Raw genomic sequence first — 22,859 nt, 5'->3', positions numbered from 1 at the left:
TCAGAGCTGCTCTTCTTGCATTGCATTCTATTAAGATTTGACCTGAATCACAAGGGGGCGCGGTGGGGACGGCGTTGGGATGATGTCTCTCCTCCCAGCTTGGCAGAGCAGCTTTAGACCTCATCCTTCCTGCTTTGGTGATGGGAATGGAGATTCCTGGATGCTCATCATGGTCCTTTGCAGTTACCTCCTCTGGGCCTCACTTTCCTCAGATAGAAAATAGAGATAAGATCTATGTTACCCCATCTGCCACAGATGAGAGGAACAAGGGAACTGGCAGATGTGGAGTCTCTTTAAAGAGGTAAAGCCTTGGCCGGGCACGGTGGCTCACACCTGGAATCCCAGCACTTTGGGAGGCTGAGGCGGGGGGATCACCTGAGCTCGGGAGTTTGAGATCAAAGCATGACCAGATGTGGAGAAACCCTGTCTCTACTGGAAATTCAAAATTGGCCGGGCGCGTTAGTGGTGGTGGGCGCCTGTAATCTCAGCTACTTGGGAGGCTGAGGCAGGAGAATCGCTTGAACCCAGGAGGCGGAGGTTGCGGTGAGCTGATATCACACCATTGCACTCCAGCCTGGGCAACAAGAGCGAAACTCCGTCTCAAAAAAAAAAATAGAGTTAAGCGTCCACAAAGGTAGGGCAGTATTACTGGTACCTTATTCCCGGGCCTCCATATGCAGATTTTCAGTTCTGGGAAAGGAGTGAATGGCTGCCAAGTCCTTCTTTGGGCATGGTGGAGGAGTGGCTGGGCTTGGAGTCCTGGTCATCTTGGATCATTAGAGGTCGACAGATGAATCTCACTGTAGAATCAAAGACTTGGACTAGAAGATCTGAGTCCCACCTTCTCATTTCATAGAAGAATATGCTGAGGCCCAGGGAAAGGGCCGTGTTTGTCCAAGATCACATAGTGAATCAGGGAGAGCCAGATCTACAAGCCCGTTTTCTTTTTTCTTTTTCTTTTTTTTTTTTTGAGATAGGGTCTTGCCCTGTCACCCAGGCTGGGGTGCAGTGGCACAATCACCACTCACTGCAGCCTCAACCTCCCGGGCTCAATCAGTCCTCCCACTTTAGCCTCCCTAGTAGCTAGGACTATAGGCACACGCCACCATGCCCAGCTAATTTTTGTATTTTTTGTAGAGAGGGGGTTTCGCCATGTTGCCCAGGCTGGTCTCGAATTCCTTGGCTCAAGCCATCCTCCTGCCTCGCCCTCCCAAAGTGCTAGGACTGCAGGCGTGAGCCACTATACCTGGCCCTGGAACCCCATTTTCTTTCCCTCTCATCATGCTGCCTTCGTGGCCCGTTTCCTCCCACACCCCAGCTAAGTTCAGTTTACGTAGAATAATCCCCAGTCACTGAGATCGGGGAAGTACTTAATTACTTAGATGCTTTTGTTTCAGGGGAATAATCCTCCAGGCTGAGAGCAGAAAGGAAAATGAAGAGGTAAAGATTTTGTTTGTCATCCTTCTTTCCTAGTGTGGCGGGTGACTTTGGGATTCAGTATTCTTTTTTAATGTCCTCTACAGTGGATATGTGCAATAAACAACATCTCCAGACAGATCTACCTGACCGACAACCCTGAGGTAATTAACAGTCGCCTGCATCTCAGCCCTTTTCTCAACCTGGAAGGTAAGCATCCACCTCCTGGGACTGAGTGTGTGTTCCTGTGGATTTTTAGGCAGTCGCGATCAAGTTGAATCAGACCGCTCTGCAAGCAGTGACTCCCATTACAAGTTTTGGAAAAAAACAAGAAAGCTCATGCCCCAGGTAACTAAAGGACAAAGGAAAACTTGCTTTTGTGGAGCCAAATTATGGATTAGGAATATGAAATGAGTTGTTGCTTAATCCACACAAACCAAGGCATGTTTTTCAGCCTGTTTAACAGAAGCAGTAACGCTGGCTGGGAAAAGTTACACATCTGCCCATGTTCACACCATGTTGTGAGTGGTAGAGCTAGGAGTCAAGCCTGTCTGATGTCGGCAGCCCTGTCCCTTCCACTGGGCCGTGCTGCTGCAGTCCAAGCAAACAGGACATGCATGGAAGGGCCTGCTAGTCAGGAGTTCTCCCCACATTTTCTATCAGCATCAACAAAGTAACTGAATGAAAGCAAAATTTTTTTTAAAAAATAAGGAAAAAAAATCACCTTTTATATATCCGTATTAATGCCCGTAAGTCTGCACATATGGTGATCGTTTTATACATACATTTATTTTGTATTTGCACATACTTTATTTCTACACTTTTCAGAATTGTTCCTTTTAGTAACTACACCCTATTCCATCATTTATTTATGTACTTATTTATTTATTTTTAAATTTTTTTGAGATGGAGTCTCACTCTGTCACCTAGGCTGGAGTGCAGTGGCATAATCCCGGCTCACTGCAACCTCCACTTCCCGGGTTCAGGTGATTCTCCTGCCTCATCCTCCCGAGTAGCTAGGATTACAGGTGCCCGCGACCACACCTGGCTAATTTTTGTCTTTTTAGTAGAGATGAGGTTTCACTGTGTTAGCCATGCTGGTCTTGAACTCCTGACCTCAAGTGATCCACCCGCCTCGGCCTCCCAAAGTGCTGGGATTATAGGCATGAGCCACTGCACCTGGCCCATTCCACCATTTATTAACCATTGATTATTTAGGTTATCTCCCCGGCGTTTACTGTTATCATTTAGAGCAAACATTTTCATGCATACAGCTTTCCTCATTTTGAATTCTGCTTTAGGATTTATTCCAGGAATCCTACCCTCTGTCTTAATGGGAGTTTCCATCTGGTTAAATGGTAGAGGGCTGTATTTTCATACTAATGAAAGCCTGGCATTAAAGGGTAAATTACTATTATGACTATATTTGGTGTTCGTCTTTTAGTGGCATGGTAGAAAGAACCCCATTACATTTTTTACAAATATCTAATGACCCCAGAAGGAAGTCATTAAAAACTCAGGGTTAAGTAACTTCCCAGGATCTGTGCAGTGTGGAGCCAGTGTTCACATGCTGGGCACTGGGTGCCTGAGAAGGAATGGGAGAAGGTAAGGCCAGAAAATAGGTTTGAGTCTAACTGGAAAGACCTGGGTGTCCTGCTTAGGAGTTACAGGCAGTGGAACAAAACGGAAGGTTTTGGGAAAATGGGCAATGGTCAGAACCAGGGTTAGGAAGACTGTTCTGCACCTGAGTAGGATAAATTGGATACAGGTTGTGGGAAGAAGGGGCAAGTGCAAGACCCAGTAGGATGTTTAGGTAGTAGTAGCTGTGAAGCATTGAGAACTTAAACAGGTGTTTTAAAAAAAGAGGAGGAAGAGGCAACAAGTCCGAGAAATACTTCAGCACCGTAACTTAAGGATTTAACAGTTTATACAAGTAGCATGCTTTATGAAATGGAACTCTAAGGTAGACACTATATGAAAGGAAGTGGAACTAAAGTCCATCCAGTCAGTGAGGGTTAATCCTGTAGCCTTCTCCTGGGTAAATGTCTGTCTTCGCTTTGTAAAGTTACAAAAATGTTTGATACGCACAGTGGAGGGAATACCAGACCTGCAGTTGAGAGACATGGGTTTCTAAGGATAGCTCTGCCTTGTGTTATACACAGCTAGGTGTCCCTGAGTAAGTCAGTAAATGCTCTGGGCCTTTGTCTTCTCAGCCTTGTAACATACAAGGCACTAGCTGACCTCCTAGGACCCTTCTAGCTCTGATATGCCATCTCTCAGGGGTGTTGATGGATAGTTTAGGAGGGTTTGGAATTAGGTGTGATAGGTTTCCTAAAAAGACAATTTGCAGCCCATATTTAATTATTCAGTAACTGATTTTTTTCTCCCCTATTCTAGAATAAGCAAATCACATTCTTAGACCAAAAGGATCCCACAGAAGAGACACAGAACACTCCCTGGGGAAAAAAAAAATGACTCTAGCCAGCCAGCTGAATTAGCCCAGTGATTGGATGGGGGACAGATGTGGTTGCCAGATGGCCCCAGAGCTGTGGGGAGAGGGCTACTATCTCTGTTAGGGTCATCCCACTAAGAATAAAGCAATGTTTTGATGACAGTGGGGGGAAAGAAGCAGAGAAGTTGTGTTCTTGGGAACAAACTGCCATTTACTTCTAAGCAAGTATCATATGTGGACTTCCCTCATTCTGCTGTTACTATATATCTACTGTTCATTCATTTATCCAGCTACTCAATAAATATTTGAGTATCTACTATTTGCCCAGGCCTGGTCTAGGTAAGGAAACATAGAGATTACTGGGGAGAACAGGCAAAAGGTAAGCACAGATTGAGTTAAAACGAGGGAAGCACTGTGACGTTAAGGAAATGAGGTGCTGTCATGGAGGGTGAAGAGGAGACCTGTGCAGGGCCTGGCTGTGAAGATAATATTCAAACTGCAAAGTAAAAGACAAGATGCGGCTGCTCTTGCAAAGAGCCAGAGGTAGTGTATTCTTGGTAGCAATTGTGGCGGTAACAGGATAGAGAAGAGCTTAGTATATCTGAGGAACTGAAAGGAGGCAGTGTAACGGGACAGTGCAGGCAGAGGGAGATCATGGGGCATGATGGGGGCGGTGGGGAGGGTGGCAGGGACTGATGATGAAGGAAGCATGCAGGGAGCTGTGGAAGGGCTCTGAGAGCTGTGTGTTTGTGATGGAGATGGAGATACCCACTCTCCATTTTCCAAAGTTAGCTCTGGCTGCTCTGGAGAACACAGAACAGAGCAAGTCAGTAGCCAGTGAGGAGGCATCCCAGCAGCCCAGGATTAGATGATGGTGGTTTAGACCAGGATCACGGCAGAGATGAAAAGTAGATGGGTGTGGACTTATTCTGGAGGTAAAACCTATGGGACTTGACTTGACGGATAAGCGTAAACAGAAAAGGACAGATCAAAGGATGACTCCAGTTGGAGCTGAACACCTGGGCAGATGGTGTTTCTTAAAGAGACGAAGAGTTCAGTTTTGGACATGTTAAGCATGAGAGGCCTATGAAACATCCCATATGAGTTGTCAAGCAGTCAACGGATGATACAGGTGTGGAGTGCAAAGAAAACGTCTGGGCTGGGTGTATGAATCGGGGACTCCCAGCACTGAACAGCAGTGGATGTGGTCCTCTATGGGAGAGAGGAGAGGGAGGGGAAAGCAGAGCCTGCAACCGAATCCTAGATAACTCCAGCAGTTAGGGTAGAAAAGGAGCCTGCAAAAGACACTGAAAAGGAACATCAAGAAAGGTAGGAGGAAACTCTATAAATTAATGTGGCACCAGCAGAAACCAAGAGAGAAGAGTTCAAGGAGAGATCAGCTGTGTTAGATGCCTTAAGTCAATTGTGATGACTGCAAAGTGTCCATTAGAGCTGGTGACATGGAGATCACAGGTGAAAATTAACATCATGTCACTCCTATGTTCAGAGTCTTTGGTGGCTCCCTATACTGTTGTGTCAAGTTCAGACCCCACCTGACGGTATAAGGGCCCTCTACAACCTGGCCCCACCCTATCTTGATTGTTATCTCCCCACTTTGACTCTCTGGGGAGCCAAAATCTTGGACTCACTTTCTCCCCTTGAAGCTTCTACTCATAGCTTTCTCCAGTGCTTACTACTTATTATATCACGGCCCTCTCTTAAAGACAGGATCAAACAGCTCCCATTTAGGGTTATTGAGGCAGTATGACATCCTGGGGATGCATTCTCCTGGCAGTAAGGAGACCCTGTTTTTAATCTGGCTTGCCTACCAGGTAACTGAGTGCCTTCAAAACTGCTCTATTTCTCCAGAGGCCTCAGTTTCCTTTTCTGTTAACAATGGAGGTCAGACCAAGTGGTCTCCAAGGGCTTGCCTTGCAGTGACCGTCTACAAGCCTATGTACAGTGTTTCAATCCACATTCCAGTAAGTATGATCATTTGTCAAATACCTGTTGTAAAGTAGTTTGATACACTACATTCAGTTATTGACATGTTTGAGAAATAGGAAAATATTGACATATCCAGTGAACAGAAAGATCACTGAGAGCTTTCTATGGTCCATGCAATGAAAGAAATCAAAATACATTGATATTCTTTGCCCTTTAAAGGAGTTTATAGTCTGGCTGGGGAGAAAAGATTTTTTAAATGTTGAAAAGTTAAATTACAGTATTCTGAGACTAGAGGAGAACATGTTGGTGCCTGATTAATCTCTCTGCAGAGAGCACAGTATTTGATGGGCCACGATGTCAGCAATGAGTGTGGGCACAGTGTGAAGCTCAGGAGGCACACAGGGCTGCAAGACTGTGCCTGTGACTTAGAAGAATCAGAGGAGGGAGGCGGGGTGCAGGCTGGCCTAGTGGATGAGGAAGAATTTGAGCTGGGTTTGGAGAGTTGGGTGAGCAGCAGAATTGAGATGAAGATGGAAATACGGAAAAGCATATGGTATGTGTGGTACAGCTCTCATAGAGGGTGCATTAAAGGAGTGGAAATGGAGGCTTTTGGGAAATTAGAGCCAGATTGTGATTAAATGCCAAGCCAGGACCTTTAGTCCATTCAGCTAACATTTCTGAGTGCGTACTATGTGGCAAGAATACATATTACTTAGTTATAGCATAGGCCCTCCAAAACCTGCCTCACAGAGAAGGATACAAACAGAAAATTAGTAGCACAGTGCAGGATGCCGTGCAGCAGAGAGAACTGCAGGAAATGGGGCAGTCTGAGGGTTTTTAGCCAAGGATATGAATGAAGTTTGAAGAAGGTTTATTTGTAGAATGGATTAAGGGATTGAGTTAAATCTTTTCCCCTTGTATTTTCATTCATAAAAGTTACCTCAGCCTTCAACAAGTATTCACTTGATTATAAAAGCATAAGGTTAAGGGAACTGATTTTGTCCCCTTCAGCCAGAACCTGAAAAATTCAGAGATGGAAAATGAAAATGACAAGATTGTTCCCAAAGCAACAGCTAGTCTACCTGAAGCAGAGGAGCTGATAGCGCCTGGAACGCCGATTCAATTCGATATTGTGCTTCCTGCTACAGAATTCCTTGATCAGAACAGAGGGAGCAGGTATGGACTGAGAGAGGTTATATCTGGGAGAACTGAAAGTAAATTTGAGGTTTCTTGTGTCCCCCTCCACCACCAAAGACTGTTGCCATTCTGACTTCCAGTTCAAGTGCTAAGTGCCCTTCTAGCTGCTGCTGTCGTGTTTGTTCAACTCTGGCTATTCCCCTAGGCGTACCAACCCTTTTGGTGAAACTGAGGATGAGTCATTTCCAGAAGCAGAAGGTAAGTGACTAGTTTGGTGTCCTTATTCTTTCCCCTGCACAAAATGACAAGGGCCATCAAAATAAGATGTGAAATCATGTTTTAGAGAGCTACGATTAGGAATTTGAATTGAAGATTTGTTCTTTCTGAAAGTTTAGTAAGATATCTGCAATGGAGGCAAGTCTTTGATAAAAACTGAAGGGTAGCTGAAAGACCATTTACAGCTATTTCACTGTTAGCCATAGCCTTTTTGTAGCATAGCATAGAAATGTGAAATCTGAATCTGTTATCACATTCAAATGCAGGCTTGGTGAATTGGAAATATGCTATTTCATTTTAGAAAACTAAAAGCACAAATAACTTGTTCTTGAATTTGAAGATGACACAAATGAATGATATTTAGGTCTTTCAAATTCAAATGTTTGGTTTTTTACATTCTTACAATGTACTTAAGAACGTATCTGATGGCTGGCGCGCTGGCTCACGCCTGTAATCCCAGCACTTCTGGAGGCCGAGGTGGGTGGATCACCTGAGCTTAGGAGTTCAAGACCAGCATGGGCAACACAGTGAGACCCCGTCTCTACAAAAAAAAAAAAAAATAGAAAAATTAGCCAGGTGTGGTGATGGGCGCCTGTAATCCTATCTACTCAGGAGGCTGAGATGTCAGAATCACTTGAACCCGGGAGGCGGAGGTTGCAGTGAGCTGAAATCACACCATTGCACTCCAGCCTGGGCTACAGAGTGAGACCATCTCAAAAAAGAAAAGAAAAACCTTCTTTGATCTTCTTGTTATGATTGCTGGGAGTCAGTTTTGTGAAGTTATGCGCCACTGTCAGCAGCCAGTGCTACTTCCATTACGCTATGAAACACTGTCACTGCCTTTCAGTAATACGCATGAAGTATGAATTGCATGAGACCCAACATGAGATCTTATATCCTGCAAATGACTTTTCCTTTCTAAGAGGACTTTATCAGGGGGCCAAAGTAATGAATCTTCTATTGTCTAGTCAACGCACTCTTTCAGAGAAAAGGTACACTGTAGTCACCTAGAGTTTCAGCATTAGAAGGATGTTCATCTGGTACCACCATCATCTCATTTTATAGATGAAGAAAAGCCTTTTTAGTCTAATGAAGTAGTTCCAAACAAACTGACAAAATGTAGACAATGGAAGAGGCAGAGCTTTGGCAATATTGGGCTTATAAAAGCGATATTGAGAAATTTTGGTAGAAGCTCCTCCACAGAAAACAGGCAAAACCAGCACATCTGACACTGGTGTGCAGATCAACAGCAGCAGGAAATAAATGAGATCCTGAGTGGAAAATGCTGTCTTGCAGATTCTCTTTTGCAGCAGATGTTTATAGTTCGGTTTTTGGGATCAATGGCCGTTAAAACAGACAGCACTACTGAAGTGATTTATGAAGCGATGAGACAAGTATTGGCTGCTCGGGCTATTCATAACATCTTCCGCATGACAGAATCCCATCTGATGGTCACCAGTCAATCTTTGAGGTACATTCAGTTTTATTTTCAGACTTTCTTATGGCTTCAGCTAACCCTTTTAAGGCTAATTCACCCATCTGAAATGTTAGTGTTGGAATGAAGAGACTGCTCTTGCTTTTGCCCCCAGTTTTTTACATAAGACAGATAGCCTAGAAAGTGCTCCCTTAGAGACAAGAACTGGTATCTTCAAAAATTCAGTGGTGAGTAAATACTGTTGTTCACCAAGATGCTATCACACTAGACTTATTCTCTATATGTCAGAGCTTGAAAATGGAAGGTTTTTTTTCTGAGAGTACTATTTATAAAAATAATGGGGAAAAAAACTAAAAAATCTGCCAAATCTGCCTAAATAACTTGGCCATCACAGAGAGAGCAGGCCATATTAACTACATGATTTAGGGTTTCAGGTAATATGATCTGGGTTTCAGATATGACCAAAGTCCTGGTTATGAACCTGGGCGTATGATGCAGTAGCCACAGGTAGCATCTGCATCATAACTAGCCTGAACTGAGATGTGTTTTCAGTGTTAAATACATACCAAATTTCTAAGATTTAGAATGTAAAACATCTCACTAATTTTTTAGGTTAATCACGTGTCTGGTAATATTTTATATATACTAGATTAAGTAAAATTAATTTCATGTGTTACTTTTCACTTAATGTGGCTGCTGGGAAAGCTTCAATGACGTATAAGGCTTCCATTAGATTTCTAAGGAACAGCACTGCTTTAGAACCAGAATGTCTCAGTTTACTCCTGGCTTCAGCATGTCTTAGTTATGTGACCTTAAGCAAGTTTTGGAGCCTCTGTACCTCAGTTTTTTCAGCTGTAAAATGAAAATAACTATTCACACCCTCCACTGTTGTCATGAGAAATAAATGTCATGAGGAATAAATGTGCTAATATATGTAAAACATTTACAACTCAGTGGCCCATTAAAAGTGCTCAATGAATGTTAGCTTCAAAAAAGGTAACTAAGGACTATAGCAAAAATCAGGATATAGCTTCTTCCATTCATTAAGCCCATTCTTTTCATTTATTATGAACCTTATCTGAGAATTAAGTTCTTATTAATAAAACCTTATATTTATTTAAAGCTTTTCTTTCAGTATGTCCTGGACCTTTTACAGAAATGGGCTCATGGTTCTTATAATCCTAATGGTCCTGGAATAATTTCCACCAAAAAGATCAAAGGGAAATATATGTAAAAGTACTGTGAAAAACCACAGCACATCAAAATGAAAAGACAACCTACAGAATGGGAAAAAAGTATTCACAAATTCTATCTAATGTGGATGTAGTACACAAAATATACAAAGAACTCTTATAAAACTCAACAGAAAGACAACCCAATTAACAAATGGACCAAGGACTTGAAATAGACATTTCTCCAAAGATCATATACAAATGGCCAATGAGCACATGAAAAGATGCTATGTGTTATTAAGGAAATGCAAAGCAAATCCACAATGAGATATGTCACTCCATATCAAGATGGCACATGCACACTCTGTCTCATAGATGTGTATATATATATTTATATATCTCATATATATTTAATGGAAAATAAGCGTTTACAAGGATGTGAAGAAACTGGAACCCATTGCGGTAGGAATATAAAATGGTTCAGCTGCTGTGAAAAAATAGTTTGGTGGGCTCCTGGGTAGTTACCCAAAAGAATTAAATACAGGCCGGGCGCGGTGGCTCAAGCCTGTAATCCCAGCACTTTGGGAGGCCGAGACGGGCGGATCACGAGGTCAGGAGATCGAGACCATCCTGGCTAACACGGTGAAACCCCGTCTCTACTAAAAAGTACAAAAAACTAGCCGGGCGAGGTGGCGGGCGCCTGTAGTCCCAGCTACTCCGGAGGCTGAGGCAGGAGAATGGCGTAAACCCGGGAGGAGGAGCTTGCGGTGAGCAGAGATCCGGCCACTGCACTCCAGCCTGGGTGACAGAGCCAGACTCCGTCTCAAAAAAAAAAAAAAAAAAAAAAAAAAAGAATTAAATACAGGTGTTCAAACAAAAACTTATACGCAAATGCTCATAGCAGTCCTTTTCATGATATCCAAATGGTGGAAATAATACAAATGCCCAACAGCAAATGAATGGATCAACAAAATGTGGTAGAGTTGAGCATTCCAAATGTGGAAATCTCAAATGTTCCAAAATCTGAAACTTTTTGAGTGCCAACTTGATGCTCAAAGGAGATGCTCATTGGAGCATTTTGGATTTTGAGATGCTCATCCTGGTAAATATAATGCAAGTATTCTAAAATCTGAAAAAAAAGCTGAAATCCAAAACAATTTCAGATACAGGATACTCCACCTGTATATACGTATGATGGAATATTATTTGGCCTTAAAAAGGAACAAAGGACCGATATGTGCTACAACATGGATGAATGATGAAAACATTGTGCTAAGTGAAGGAAGCCAGATACAAAAGGCAACATACTGTAGGGTTCTGTTTATATGAAATATCCAGAATAGGCAAATCCATAGAGACAGAAGACAGACTAGAGATTGCCAGAGGGTGGGAGGAGGAATGAGTAACTTCTTAATGGAGATGAAGTTTCCTCTGGGATGATAAAAATGTCCTAGGACTAGATAGTGGTAATGGCTGCACAAAGTTATGAAGACACTAAACATCATTAATGATAAATCTGACGCTATGCATACGTCACCACGGTAAACATACCCCTGCAGTGGAATCACAGAAAATCAGAAGATTGAAAAAGAAAAATCAATTCTCAGACAAGATGCCTGAATAGGAACAGCTCCAGTCTGCAGCTCCCAGCGAGACCAACGCAGAAGGCAGGTGATTTCTGCATTTCCAACTGAGGTACCTAGCTCATCTCATTGGGACTGGTTAGACAGTGGGTACAGCCTATGGATGGAGATTAAAAACACAGCACGAGAATTGTGTGAAGCATACACAAGTATCAGTAGCCAAACTGATCAGGTGGAAGAAAGGATACCAGAGATTGAAGATTAACTTAATGAAATAAAAGTGTGAAGACAAGATTAGAGAAAAAAGAATGAAAATGAATGAACAAAGCCTCTAAGAAATACGGGACTATGTGAAAAGACCAAACCTACATTTGATTGGTGTACCTGAAAGTGACAGGGAGAATGGAACCAAGTTAGGAAACACTCTTCAGGATATTCTCCAGGAGAACTTCCCCAACCTAGCAAAACAGGCCAACATTCAAATTCAGGAAATACAGAAGACACCACAAAGATACTCCTCGAGAAGAGCAACTGCAAGACACATAATCGTCAGATTCACCAAGGTTGAAATGGAGAAAAAAATGTTAAGGGCAGCCAGAGAGAAAGGTCAGGTTACCCACAAAGGGAAACCCATCAGACTAACAGCACATTTCTCTGCAGAAACCCTACAACCCAGAAAAGAGTGGGGGCACACATTTAACATTCTTAAAGAATTTTTAACCCAGAATTTCATATCCAGCCAAACTAAGCTTCATAAGCGAAGGAGAAATAAAATCCTTTACAGACAAGCAAATGCTGAAGGATGATGTCACCACCACACCTGCCTTACAAGAGCTCCTGAAGGAAGCACTAAATATGGAAAGGAAAAGCCAGTACCAGCCACTGCGAAAACATACCAAAATGTAAAGACCGTCAGCACTATGAAGAAACTGCATCAACTAATAGGCAAAATAACCAGCTACCATCATAATGACCGGATCACATTCACACATAACAGTATTAACCTTAAATGTAAACAGGCTAAATGCCCCAATTAAAAGACACAGACTGGCACATTGGATAAAGAGTCAAGACCCATCAGTGTGCTGTATTCAGGAGACCCATCTCATGTGCAAAGACACACATAGGCTCAAAATAAAGGGAAGGAGGAAGATTTACCAAGCAAATGGAAAGCAAAAAAACAAAAGAAAAAAAAGCAGGGGTTGAAATCCTAGTCTCTGATAAAACAGACTTGAAACCAACAAAGATCAAAAACGACAAGGGCATTACATATGGTAAGGGGATCAGTGCAACAAGAAGAGCTAACTATACTAAATATATATATATACCTAATACAGGAGCACCCAGATTCATAAAGCAAGTTCTTACAGACCGACAAAGAAACGTAGACTCCCACACAGTAATATTGGGAGACTTTAACATCCCACTGTCAATATTAGATAAACAAGACAGAAAATTAACAAGGGTATTCAGGACTTAAACTCAGTTCTGGACCAAATGGACATAATACACATCTACAGAACGCTCCATCCCAAATCAACAGAATATACATTCTTCTCAGCACCACATCGCACTTATTCTAAAATTGACTACATAATTGGAAGTAAAATACTACTCAGCAAATGCAAAAGAACAGAAATCACAACAAACTGTCTCTCAGACCACAGTGCAATCAAATTAGAACTCTGGAGTAAGAAAGTCATTCAAAACTGCACAAATACATGGAAACTGAACAACCTGCTCCTGAATGACTACTGGGTAAATAAATAATGAAATTCAGGCAAAAATAAATAAATTCTTTGAAACCAATGAGAACAAGGACACAACGTACCAGAATCTCTGGGACACAGCTAAAGCAGTGTTTAGAGGGAAATTTCTAGCACTAAATGCCCACAGGATAAAGTGGGAAGGATCTAAAATCGACACCCTAACATTACAATTAAAAGAACTAGGTTGGGCACAGTGGCCCATGCCTGTAATCCCAACACTTTGGGAGGCCGAGGCAGGTGGATCACCTGAAGTCAGGAGTTCGAGACCAGCCTGGCCAACATGATGAAACCCCGTCTCTACTTAAAATACAAAAAATTTGCTAGGTGTGGTGACAGGCGCCTGTAATCCCAGCTATTGGAGAGACTGGAGCAGGAGAATCGCTTGAACCCAGGGAGGTGGAGGTTGCAGGAAGCTGAGATCATGCCATTGCACTCCAGCCTGGGCAAAACAGCAAAACTCCACCTCAAAAAAACTAGAGAAGCAAGAGCAAACAAATTCAAAAGCTAGCAGAAGACAAGAAATAACTAAGATCAGAGCAGAACTGAAGGAAATAGAGACGCGAAAAGCTCTTCAAAAATCAATGAATCCAGGAGCTGGTTTTTTTAAAAGATTAACAAAATTGATAGACCACTAACCAGACTAATAAAGAAGAAAAGAGAGAATCAAATAGACACAATAAAAAATGCTAAAGGGAATATCACCACTGATCCCAGAGAAATCAAACTACCAACAGAGAATACTATAAACACCTCTACACAAATAAACTAGAAAATCTAGAAGAAATGGATAAATTCCTGGATACATACACCCTCCCAAGATTAAACCAGGAAGAAGTCAAATCCCTGAATAGACCGATAACAAGTTCTGAAATTGAGGCATTAATTAATAGCCTACCAACAAAAAAAAAGCCCAGGGCCAGACGGATTCACAGCCAAATTCTACCACAGTTACAAAGAGGAGCTGGTACCATTCCTTCTAAAAGTATTCCTAACAATAGAAAAAGAAGGACTCCTCCCTAACTCATTTTATGAAGCCAGCGTCATCCTGATACCAAAACCTGGCAGAGACACAACAAAAAAAGAAAATTTCAGGGCAGTATCCCTGATGAACATCAATGCGAAAATCCTCAATAAAATACCAGCAAACTGAATCCAGCAGCACATTAAAAAGCTTATCCACCATGATCAAGTCAGCTTCATCCCTGGGATGCAAGGCCAGTTCAACATGCGCAAATCAATAAATGTAATCCATCACATAAACAGAACCAATGACAAAAACCACGATTATCTCAATAGATGCTGAAAAGACCTTTGATAAAATTCCGCACCCCTTCATGCTAAATACACTGAATAAACTAGGTATTGATGGAACATATCTCAAAATAATAAGAGCTGTTTATGACAAACCCCCAGGCAATATCATGCTGAATGGGCAAAAACTGGAAGTACTCCCTTTGAAAATTGGCATAAGACAAGGATGCCCTCTCTCAGCACTCCTATTCAACATAATATTGGAAGTTCTGGCCAGGGCAGTCAGGCAAGAGAAAGCAATAAAGGATATTCAAATTGGAAGAGAAAAAGTAAATTATCTCTGTTTACAGATGACATGATTGTATATTTAGAAAACCCCATCATCTCAGCCCGAAAACTCCTTAAGCTGATAAGCAACTTCAGCAGTCTCAGGATACAAAATCACTGTGCAAAAATCACACACATTCCTAGACACCAATGATACACAAACAGCCCAAATCATGAATGAACTCCCATTCACAGTTGTTAACTAAGAGTATAAAATACCTAGGAATACAACTTACAACAGAAGTGAAGGACCTTTTCAAGGAGAACTACAAACCACTACTCAACGAAATAGGGACACAAATGGAAAAACATGCCATGCTCATGGATAGAAAGAATCAATATTGTGAAAATGGCCGTGCTGCCCAAAGTAACAGTGCTATTCCCATCAAGCTACCATTGACTATCTTAACAGAATTAGAAGAAAACTACTTTAAATTTCATATGGAACCAAAAAAGAGCCCACATAGCCAAGACAATCCTAAGCAAAAAGAACAAAGCTGGAGGTATCATGCTGCCTGACTTCAAACTATACTACAAGGCTACAGTAACCAAAACAGCATGGTACTGGTACCAAAACAGAGATATAGACCAATGGAACAGAACAGAGCCCTCAGAAATAACACATATCTACGACCATCTGATCTTGGAAAAACCTGACAAAAACAAGCAATGGGGAAAGGACTCCCTATTTAATAAATGATGTTGGGAAAATTGGCTAGCCATATGCAGAAAACTGAAACTGGACCCCTTCTTTTAACACCTTATACAAAAATTAAGTCAAGATGGATTAAAGATTTAAATGTAAGACCTAAAACTATAAAAACCCTAGAAGAAAACCTAGGCAATACCATTCAGGACATAGGCATGGGCAAAGAGTTCATGACTAAAACACCAAAAGCAATGGCAACAAAAGCCAAAATTGATAAATGGGGTCTAATTAAACTAAAGAGCTTCTGCACAGCAAAAGAAACTATCATCAGAGTGAACAGGCAACCTACAGAATGGGAGAAAATTTTTGCTATCTATCCATCTGACAGAGGGCTAATATCCATAATCTACAAAGAACTTAAACACATTTACAAGAATAAACCCCATCAAAAAGTGGGTGAAGGATATGAACAGACACTTTTCCAAAGAATACATTTATGTGGACAACAAATGTGAAAAAAAGCTCATCATCACTGGTCATTAGGGAAATGCAAATCAAAACCACAATGAGATACCATCTCACACTAGTTAGAATGGCAATCACTAAAAAGTCAGGAAACAACAGATGCTGGAGAGGATGTGGAGAAATAGGAATGCTTTTACACTGTTGGTGAGAGTGTAAATTAGTTCAACCATTGTTGAAGACAGTGTAGCGATTATTCAAGGATCTGGAACTAGAAATACCATTTGACCCAGCAATCCCATTACTGGGTATATACCTGAAGGACTACAAATCATTCTATAAAGACACATGCACATTATGTTTATTGCACCACTATTCACAATAGCAAAGACTTGGAACCAACCCAAATGCCCATCAATGATAGACTGGATAAAGAAAGTGTGGCACATATACACCATGGAGTACTATGCAGCCATAAAAAAAGAATGACTTCATGTCCTTTGCAGGGACATGGATGAAGCTGGAAACCATCATTCTCAGCAAATTAACACAGGAACAGAAAATCAACCACAACATGTTCTCACTCATAAGTAGAACATATAGGCACAGGAAGGGGAACATCACACACTGGGGCCTGTTGGTGGGTGGGGTCAAGAGGAGTGATAGCATTAGGAGAAATACCTAATGTAGATGATGGGTTGATGGGTGCAGCAAACCACCATGGCACATACATACCTATGAAACAAACCACGTTCTGCACATGTATCTCAGAACTTAAAGTATAATAATAAAAAAAGAAATCTAGGTTACCTGATTTAAACAGCAAACTTCTAAAAGTGACCCGCAAAATATGCATGTATTAAGTTTTCACTTATAAGGGAATTTTACAAAATACCTATGAAAGTTATTCCAACTTGAGGGAAATTGTTTATGATCTATATTCAAAAAATTAAATTCATACCCGTTAATAGGTACATAAAAGTAACATTTCTTAAGCTTTGTCTACTTAAATTCCCATACACATTTCTCATTAACTGTATAACCACCTCTTGGAAGTGGGGATTCTTACCACAGTTTTACAGATGAACCAGTTTTAAGAAGTCCCGGTGACTTGCATAAGATCAGGTGAGGAGCCAGGGTAGAACATTCAATCTCGAGTTCTCTGATAAGTCTTACGGTTTAATAAGTATAACTGCATGTATTTCAAACTGTAGCCTTTTGGTCGGGGGGTGGTAACAGTTTTCCTGAGATATAATTCACGTATCATACAATTTAAATGTACAATTCAGTGGTTTCATAGTATATTCAGAGTTGTACAACCATCACCACAATCAATTTTAGAACATTTTCATCACCTCAGAAAGAATACCCATTATCCCCTGGCAACCCACCCAGCCCTAGGAAACCACTAACCACTAAAATTGCCATCTCTATAGATCTGAGCATTTAACAGATAAATGGAATCATAACCATTTTTTCCACAAACTATATTTTTGCTTTGACCTATAAAACGTATAGTAATAATTTATAATACCATGTTAATTATTCCAACACGAGTACAATACAGTAGAAATTTATACCTACTTATCTAAGATAGGAATAAATTCTCATATAGTTTATTTTCTAGGATATGTCAACCTGATTATTAGATGATGCTTAAAATACTGTTAAAGAAATATATTCTGAAGGCCCGGCGTGGTGGTTCATGCCTGTAATCCCAGCACTTTGGGAGACTGAGGCAGGCAGATCCCCTGAGGTCAGGAGTTCACCAGCCTGGCCAACATGGTGAAACCCCATTTCTACTAAAATACAAAAATTAGCCGGGCATGGTGGCTCACACCTGTAATCCCAGCTACTCGGGAGGCTGAAGCAGGAGAATCACGAACCCAGGGGACAGAGGTTGCAGTGAGCCAAGATTGCACTGCTGCACTCCAGCCTGTGTGACAGCAAGACTCTGTCTCAGAATAAATAAATAGTAAATACAAAAAAAAAAAAAAAAACAGGAAATATATTCTGGAATACCTTGTTAAACATTATTCCTCTTTTACCCAAACTGAAGAGTCAAAAGCCCTTCACTATTCTCTCACCCCTACCCCATCTTTTTCAAGAATGTTAAATTTAGACTAAGTTGATCTAGTACTTCAGGGACATTAAAGTTGCCAATGGATGTTTGTTGAGGGAGGCTGTACAGAATATAATCCATCCATATTATATAGCAGATCTATTGAGAATTATAATGCTGTCTTTTTGGGTAAGTTGCAGAATCCTGTGAAGTTAAATGTTCTACTTGCTGTATAATCTTCCATGATAGATACCCTGAGCTTTAGCTACACAGGTTCCGTAAAGGCAGAAAGCAGGACACGTGGTCACACAGAGCTATCTTGCCTCACCCTCAAACAGGCTTTCTCTCTATCTGGGGGAATTTGTTTTATTCTGGACTTCTACAAACTCTTCTAGGAATATTCAGTTTATCCAACATTTGTGATACAATGTATCTTTTAAAATTTCAGGTTGATAGATCCACAGACTCAAGTATCAAGGGCCAATGTAAGTACCTCATACAGGTTCATTAGTGATTACTCCTTAATTCACCTTTGTATCTACCTTAAACACAGCCTAGGCACTTAATAAAGATCTGCCACTAATAGGACACTTTTTCTCATGACTCTTCCAGAGAGTAACCTTGTCAGTTTTTAATTCTAATAGTTGTATGATCTGTTTCCTTTTATTTTCCCCAGTTTGAACTTACCAGTGTCACACAATTTGCTGCTCATCAAGAAAACAAGAGACTGGTTGGTTTTGTCATCCGCGTTCCTGAATCCACTGGAGAAGAATCTCTGAGTACATACATTTTTGAAAGCAACTCAGAAGGCGAAAAGGTCTCTTTTTCATGTGAAGATCTCATAATATAAATATCTCAGTCCAAACAAGTCCATTTTAAAAGAGTTTTCTGGCATTACCTCATTGGATATTTAGTTGATTATTCTGCATGTCTCCATCCAGGAGTTCAGTTAATACCTCCTAAGAAGGCCTCACTGAAAGAAAACTCGATTTAAATTTCTCTGTGGAAAATACCTACCAACCAGAATAGGGTGAATGAAGAAGAACTCTGATGGCAAGACATATTATTTAATAGTCAGGATATAAGGAAATGTTGAAAGCAGTTCCCCTCTAATTTGTTCTTTAAAAAAAATTAAGGCAAAAGCTACAATAGAGAATAATTTAGTCTCAGAGAGCAAACCAAGGAAGATATTAGAAAAGTACACACAAGCTGTTGGTTTAGTATGAAAAACTTTGACGATATCTGCGAGTTAGAATTTATCACAATTAACCAATTCTTCTTTCAATAAATTGTTTGCCACTGTGTATATGAACATGTCATGGCTAAATACATTTAAGAGAGAAAAAAAATTCCTATGAAAAACTTTAAACACTGGAATTAACCTGAGTTTCACTTACCTGGAATATTTTTTGTATGGCATAAATTGGCAACAGAGGTCAGGACAGTTGGATGCAAATGCCCCCAGCCCTATGTGATGAGTCTCCTGCAGCCAGGTCCTGTGTTCCCAAGTGGGAACAGTGAGCACAGTGACCTCACTGTACTTCAAAATCACATTTGTTCTAAAACTTTATCCTTCTCTACCTTTACCAATCACTACTTTTCTTGTCTTTTGCAGATATGTTATGCTATTAATTTGGGAAAAGAAATTATTGAGGTTCAGAAGGTAAGATGCATTCTAGTGCTGGTTTAGTAGCTACTCAAAACACATCTGTGTACACATACTAAGAGTCTTTTCAAAAAGAAAAGTGATGTTCACTGGAAAGTGTGGCCAAGTTTGGGATTTCCTTTCAAGTATTCTAACCACCAGACATTTTTGATCAGCTGGTTCCATGTTCACTGTTAACACATGAGGACTTCTTATCACTGCTGGAGCTCCTGCTTATCTGTTTTCTTGCTTGCATACTAGTTGGCTAGATTTCCTTTCTTTCAGATTAAGATGATTGATAAGGACCCACCATGTGCTCTAAGGCCTTGCTTCTCAGAGTATGATCACATGCCCCACAGCATTGACAGACATCACCTGGGAGCTTTTAAAAAATGAGGACTCTGAGACCTCCCTGTCTTTCAGCAGCTTCTAATCTTTTGTTCATTCAGCAAATTTTTGAAAGCCTAGTTTGTATAAGAAAAGCTCTGGAATTATAGTAGTGAAGAAGACAGATATAGTCCCTGCCCCCAGGGGGCTTCTAGTTCAGCAGTGTACAGAACTTTCTGCAATAATGGAAATGATTTATATCTGCACAATTTAATATGCCAATTGAATATGGTTAGTGTAACTGAGGAACTGGATTAACTCAAATTTACATAGTAACATGTAGCTAGTGGCTACCATATTAGTGCAGTTCAGTCTGTTGGAGAGGTAAGGAAGACCAAGGACTAAGGCCACATACATGAAATAATGGCAAGCACTGCAAACTAGTATTTAATGGCATTGGTCAAAAGTTGGCAAACTTTTTCTGTAAAGGGCCTTTATGTTTTTGGCTATCTCCCTTGCAACAAATTCAACTCTGCTATTATAAGACAAAAGCAGGCCAGACATGGTGGCTCATGCCTGTAATCCCAGCACTTTGGGAGGCAGAAGCAGGAGGATCACCTGAGGTCAAGAGTTCAAGACCAGCCTGGCCAACATGGTGAAACCCCATCTCTACTAAAAATACAAAAATTAGCCGAGTGTGGTGGTGCACACCTGTAGTCCCAGCTACTTGGGAGACTGAGGCACGAGAATCGTTTGAACCCGGGAGGCAAAGGTTGCAGTGAGCCGAGATCACACCACTGCACTCCAGCCTGGGCGACAGAGCGAGACTCTTGTCTCCCCTCCCCCCCCAAAAAAAACATTAAAAAAAAGCAGCAGCATGGACAGTATGTAAATAAATGGGCACAGCTGTTTTCCAATAAAAATCAAGTGGTTAGCCAAATGACCATTGTTTGCCAACTTCTGGTATAGATTAAACGTGAGAAAAGAAAGGAGTTTAAAGATACAGAAGACAAAAGTTATGTGAAGGAAGTTCCTCTATGGAATCTTTGGAAAGATGATATGAATTGACTACATAAACAATATTTTGGCTCAGAGGAAAACAGTCTAGATTTTAGAAGTGACATGCCTTGAGTTTGAGAAGCAAGGACACTCAGTTGAAGGCACACATACAAGAGTCAGGAGAAATAAGACTAGATTACACAACATATCGAAAGCCAGGCCAAAGGGGTTTAAATGCATCTTAAGCCTTTTCTTTTTTCCCTCTTAAACTCTCCTAACTTCAGGATCCAGAAGCACTGGCTCAATTAATGCTGTCCATACCACTAACCAATGATGGAAAATATGTACTGTTAAACGATCAACCAGATGACAATGATGGAAATCCAAGTGAACATAGAGGCGCAGAATCTGAAGCGTAACTCACTTGCGCCTGTAGGGGAAGAGCAAACAGGAAGGAGAGCTACCTCCTAAGGGTTTTCAACTTCTCTGACATACAGGCACACTGACCTGATTTCCGAAGGCTGACAATCGTTTGTGGAATGTAATCTTGATGCCTTGATACTGAGACTTGGGAGGGAAACTAAGAAATGGTTGACAGCGTTCCCACCCATCTACAAATGTTATTTTAGGTGCTTTGTGGTAAGTCTTTTTTCTTAGATTGCGCTAAGATTTCTTAGATTGTTCAGCACTCAGAACAAAAGTTTGAAAAATGCATTGTTCATATGAATGTCATCTCTTTTCAGTTTCCAGTATCCTTTTTAAAAAATGGCAAAAGCCTAGATTTACAATTTGATGAACACTAAATATTTCCTATTAATATAATCTATTTTTGTATTTTACTTAATGAGCTTTAAGTGCCTGTCGTTCTGAAAATTGTGTATTTATAATTCAGCTTATCTCATAATTGGACCTAATAGCATTTCTTTGTGCAGTTAGGTGATGAGCACTGCTTTGAGGCCCAAGCACTAGTAGAGATGCGTGATGCAGGTCTAGTTCCAATAACTGTTCCAGACATCAAGCAATAAAAAAATGAATACCACAAAAGATGTTTGATTTTACAGTGGAGCCTTACTGAACCAGCATTCAGAAGTTTAAGGTCCTCCTAGGTATGAGTACTTTTAGTAGTGGATCACTGTGGACAGGGTGCAGCTCTACCAGTTCCTGTTTCTTCTGAGCCAGACCCTCAAGGAAGGGACCAATTAATTTTAAAACTCACTTGAAGCACAGCTGGTCATGGGGCTTGGTATAAAGTTCCTATTTCCACCCTGATACTTCCAGTTCCTGGAACCCCAGCCCACTCCCCCATCCCTCCTCTCTATGAAACTAGTATAATGATTTTGAATCGGTACAGTGTGTTTAACTGTAACTAAGTTCAACAGACTATTATTATCTTTGTAATGAATTAACCTAGCAATAAAAATTATTCTGTTTCTCTCTTTTGTTTGTTGTTATTTTCTGGAACATCCCTGGAAGAAAACTAAAGTCAGCTCCATAGCTTTAACATTTAATTTCCCAAAAACTAGGGCATAATGAAATCACAGAGGGGATATAGTATCAAAAAATACTTCCAGTCAACATAAGTAGAATATGTGATCCCATTGCTAAAATTTTTAAAGGTGTTGCTTTTAAAATGGTGGATTAATAAAATAAGTTTTGTAATCGAAAATTAGGTTAACATCATAGGATCCATTTGAAATGTATACACCATAAAAGACATAGTGAGTCAGTCTAAGCCAGTATGAAATTATGCACCATAAAATTATTAATTCATTGTTCACTAATGCGTTACAAATTTGTATGACATAACTGCTTTAGATCAATTGGTTCTCTGACAGACTGCAAGAGCCACAGTCCCCTGAACGTTTTTTTTTTCTTAGACTTTTTTGGGGGAGGGGTATAATCTCACTCAAGTCCTAAACAATTATTAGTTTGAAAACTGAAACACTATAC

At 40.7% G+C, this 22,859-nt stretch overlaps 1 protein-coding gene across 4 annotated transcripts in view; it reads left to right on the top strand.

The window, feature by feature from the left end:
* The window catches only part of APPL2 (adaptor protein, phosphotyrosine interacting with PH domain and leucine zipper 2), a 62,124-nt gene extending 39,779 nt beyond the window's left edge, over positions 1-22,345 (top strand). For 3 of the 4 annotated variants that reach the window (XM_008004504.3, XM_073021052.1, XM_008004507.3), the window contains 10 exons: positions 1,398-1,440; positions 1,524-1,580; positions 1,676-1,764; positions 6,827-6,991; positions 7,158-7,210; positions 8,525-8,699; positions 18,387-18,423; positions 18,615-18,755; positions 19,554-19,601; positions 21,194-22,345. In XM_008004504.3, coding sequence (XP_008002695.1) covers positions 1,398-1,440; positions 1,524-1,580; positions 1,676-1,764; positions 6,827-6,991; positions 7,158-7,210; positions 8,525-8,699; positions 18,387-18,423; positions 18,615-18,755; positions 19,554-19,601; positions 21,194-21,328 — 943 coding nt within the window. In that variant the 3' untranslated portion in view covers positions 21,329-22,345. The remainder of the gene's footprint in view (positions 1-1,397; positions 1,441-1,523; positions 1,581-1,675; positions 1,765-6,826; positions 6,992-7,157; positions 7,211-8,524; positions 8,700-18,386; positions 18,424-18,614; positions 18,756-19,553; positions 19,602-21,193) is intronic. The other variant, XM_073021053.1, reaches the window with a different exon arrangement.
* Positions 22,346-22,859: the final 514 nt, after the last annotated feature.

This window comes from Chlorocebus sabaeus, chromosome 11 (assembly GCF_047675955.1).
Source record: "Chlorocebus sabaeus isolate Y175 chromosome 11, mChlSab1.0.hap1, whole genome shotgun sequence".
In the NCBI taxonomy this organism is placed as follows: domain Eukaryota; kingdom Metazoa; phylum Chordata; class Mammalia; order Primates; family Cercopithecidae; genus Chlorocebus; species Chlorocebus sabaeus.
Note: the sequence above shows the minus strand (reverse complement) of the source record. Positions and strands in the feature narration are given on the sequence as shown.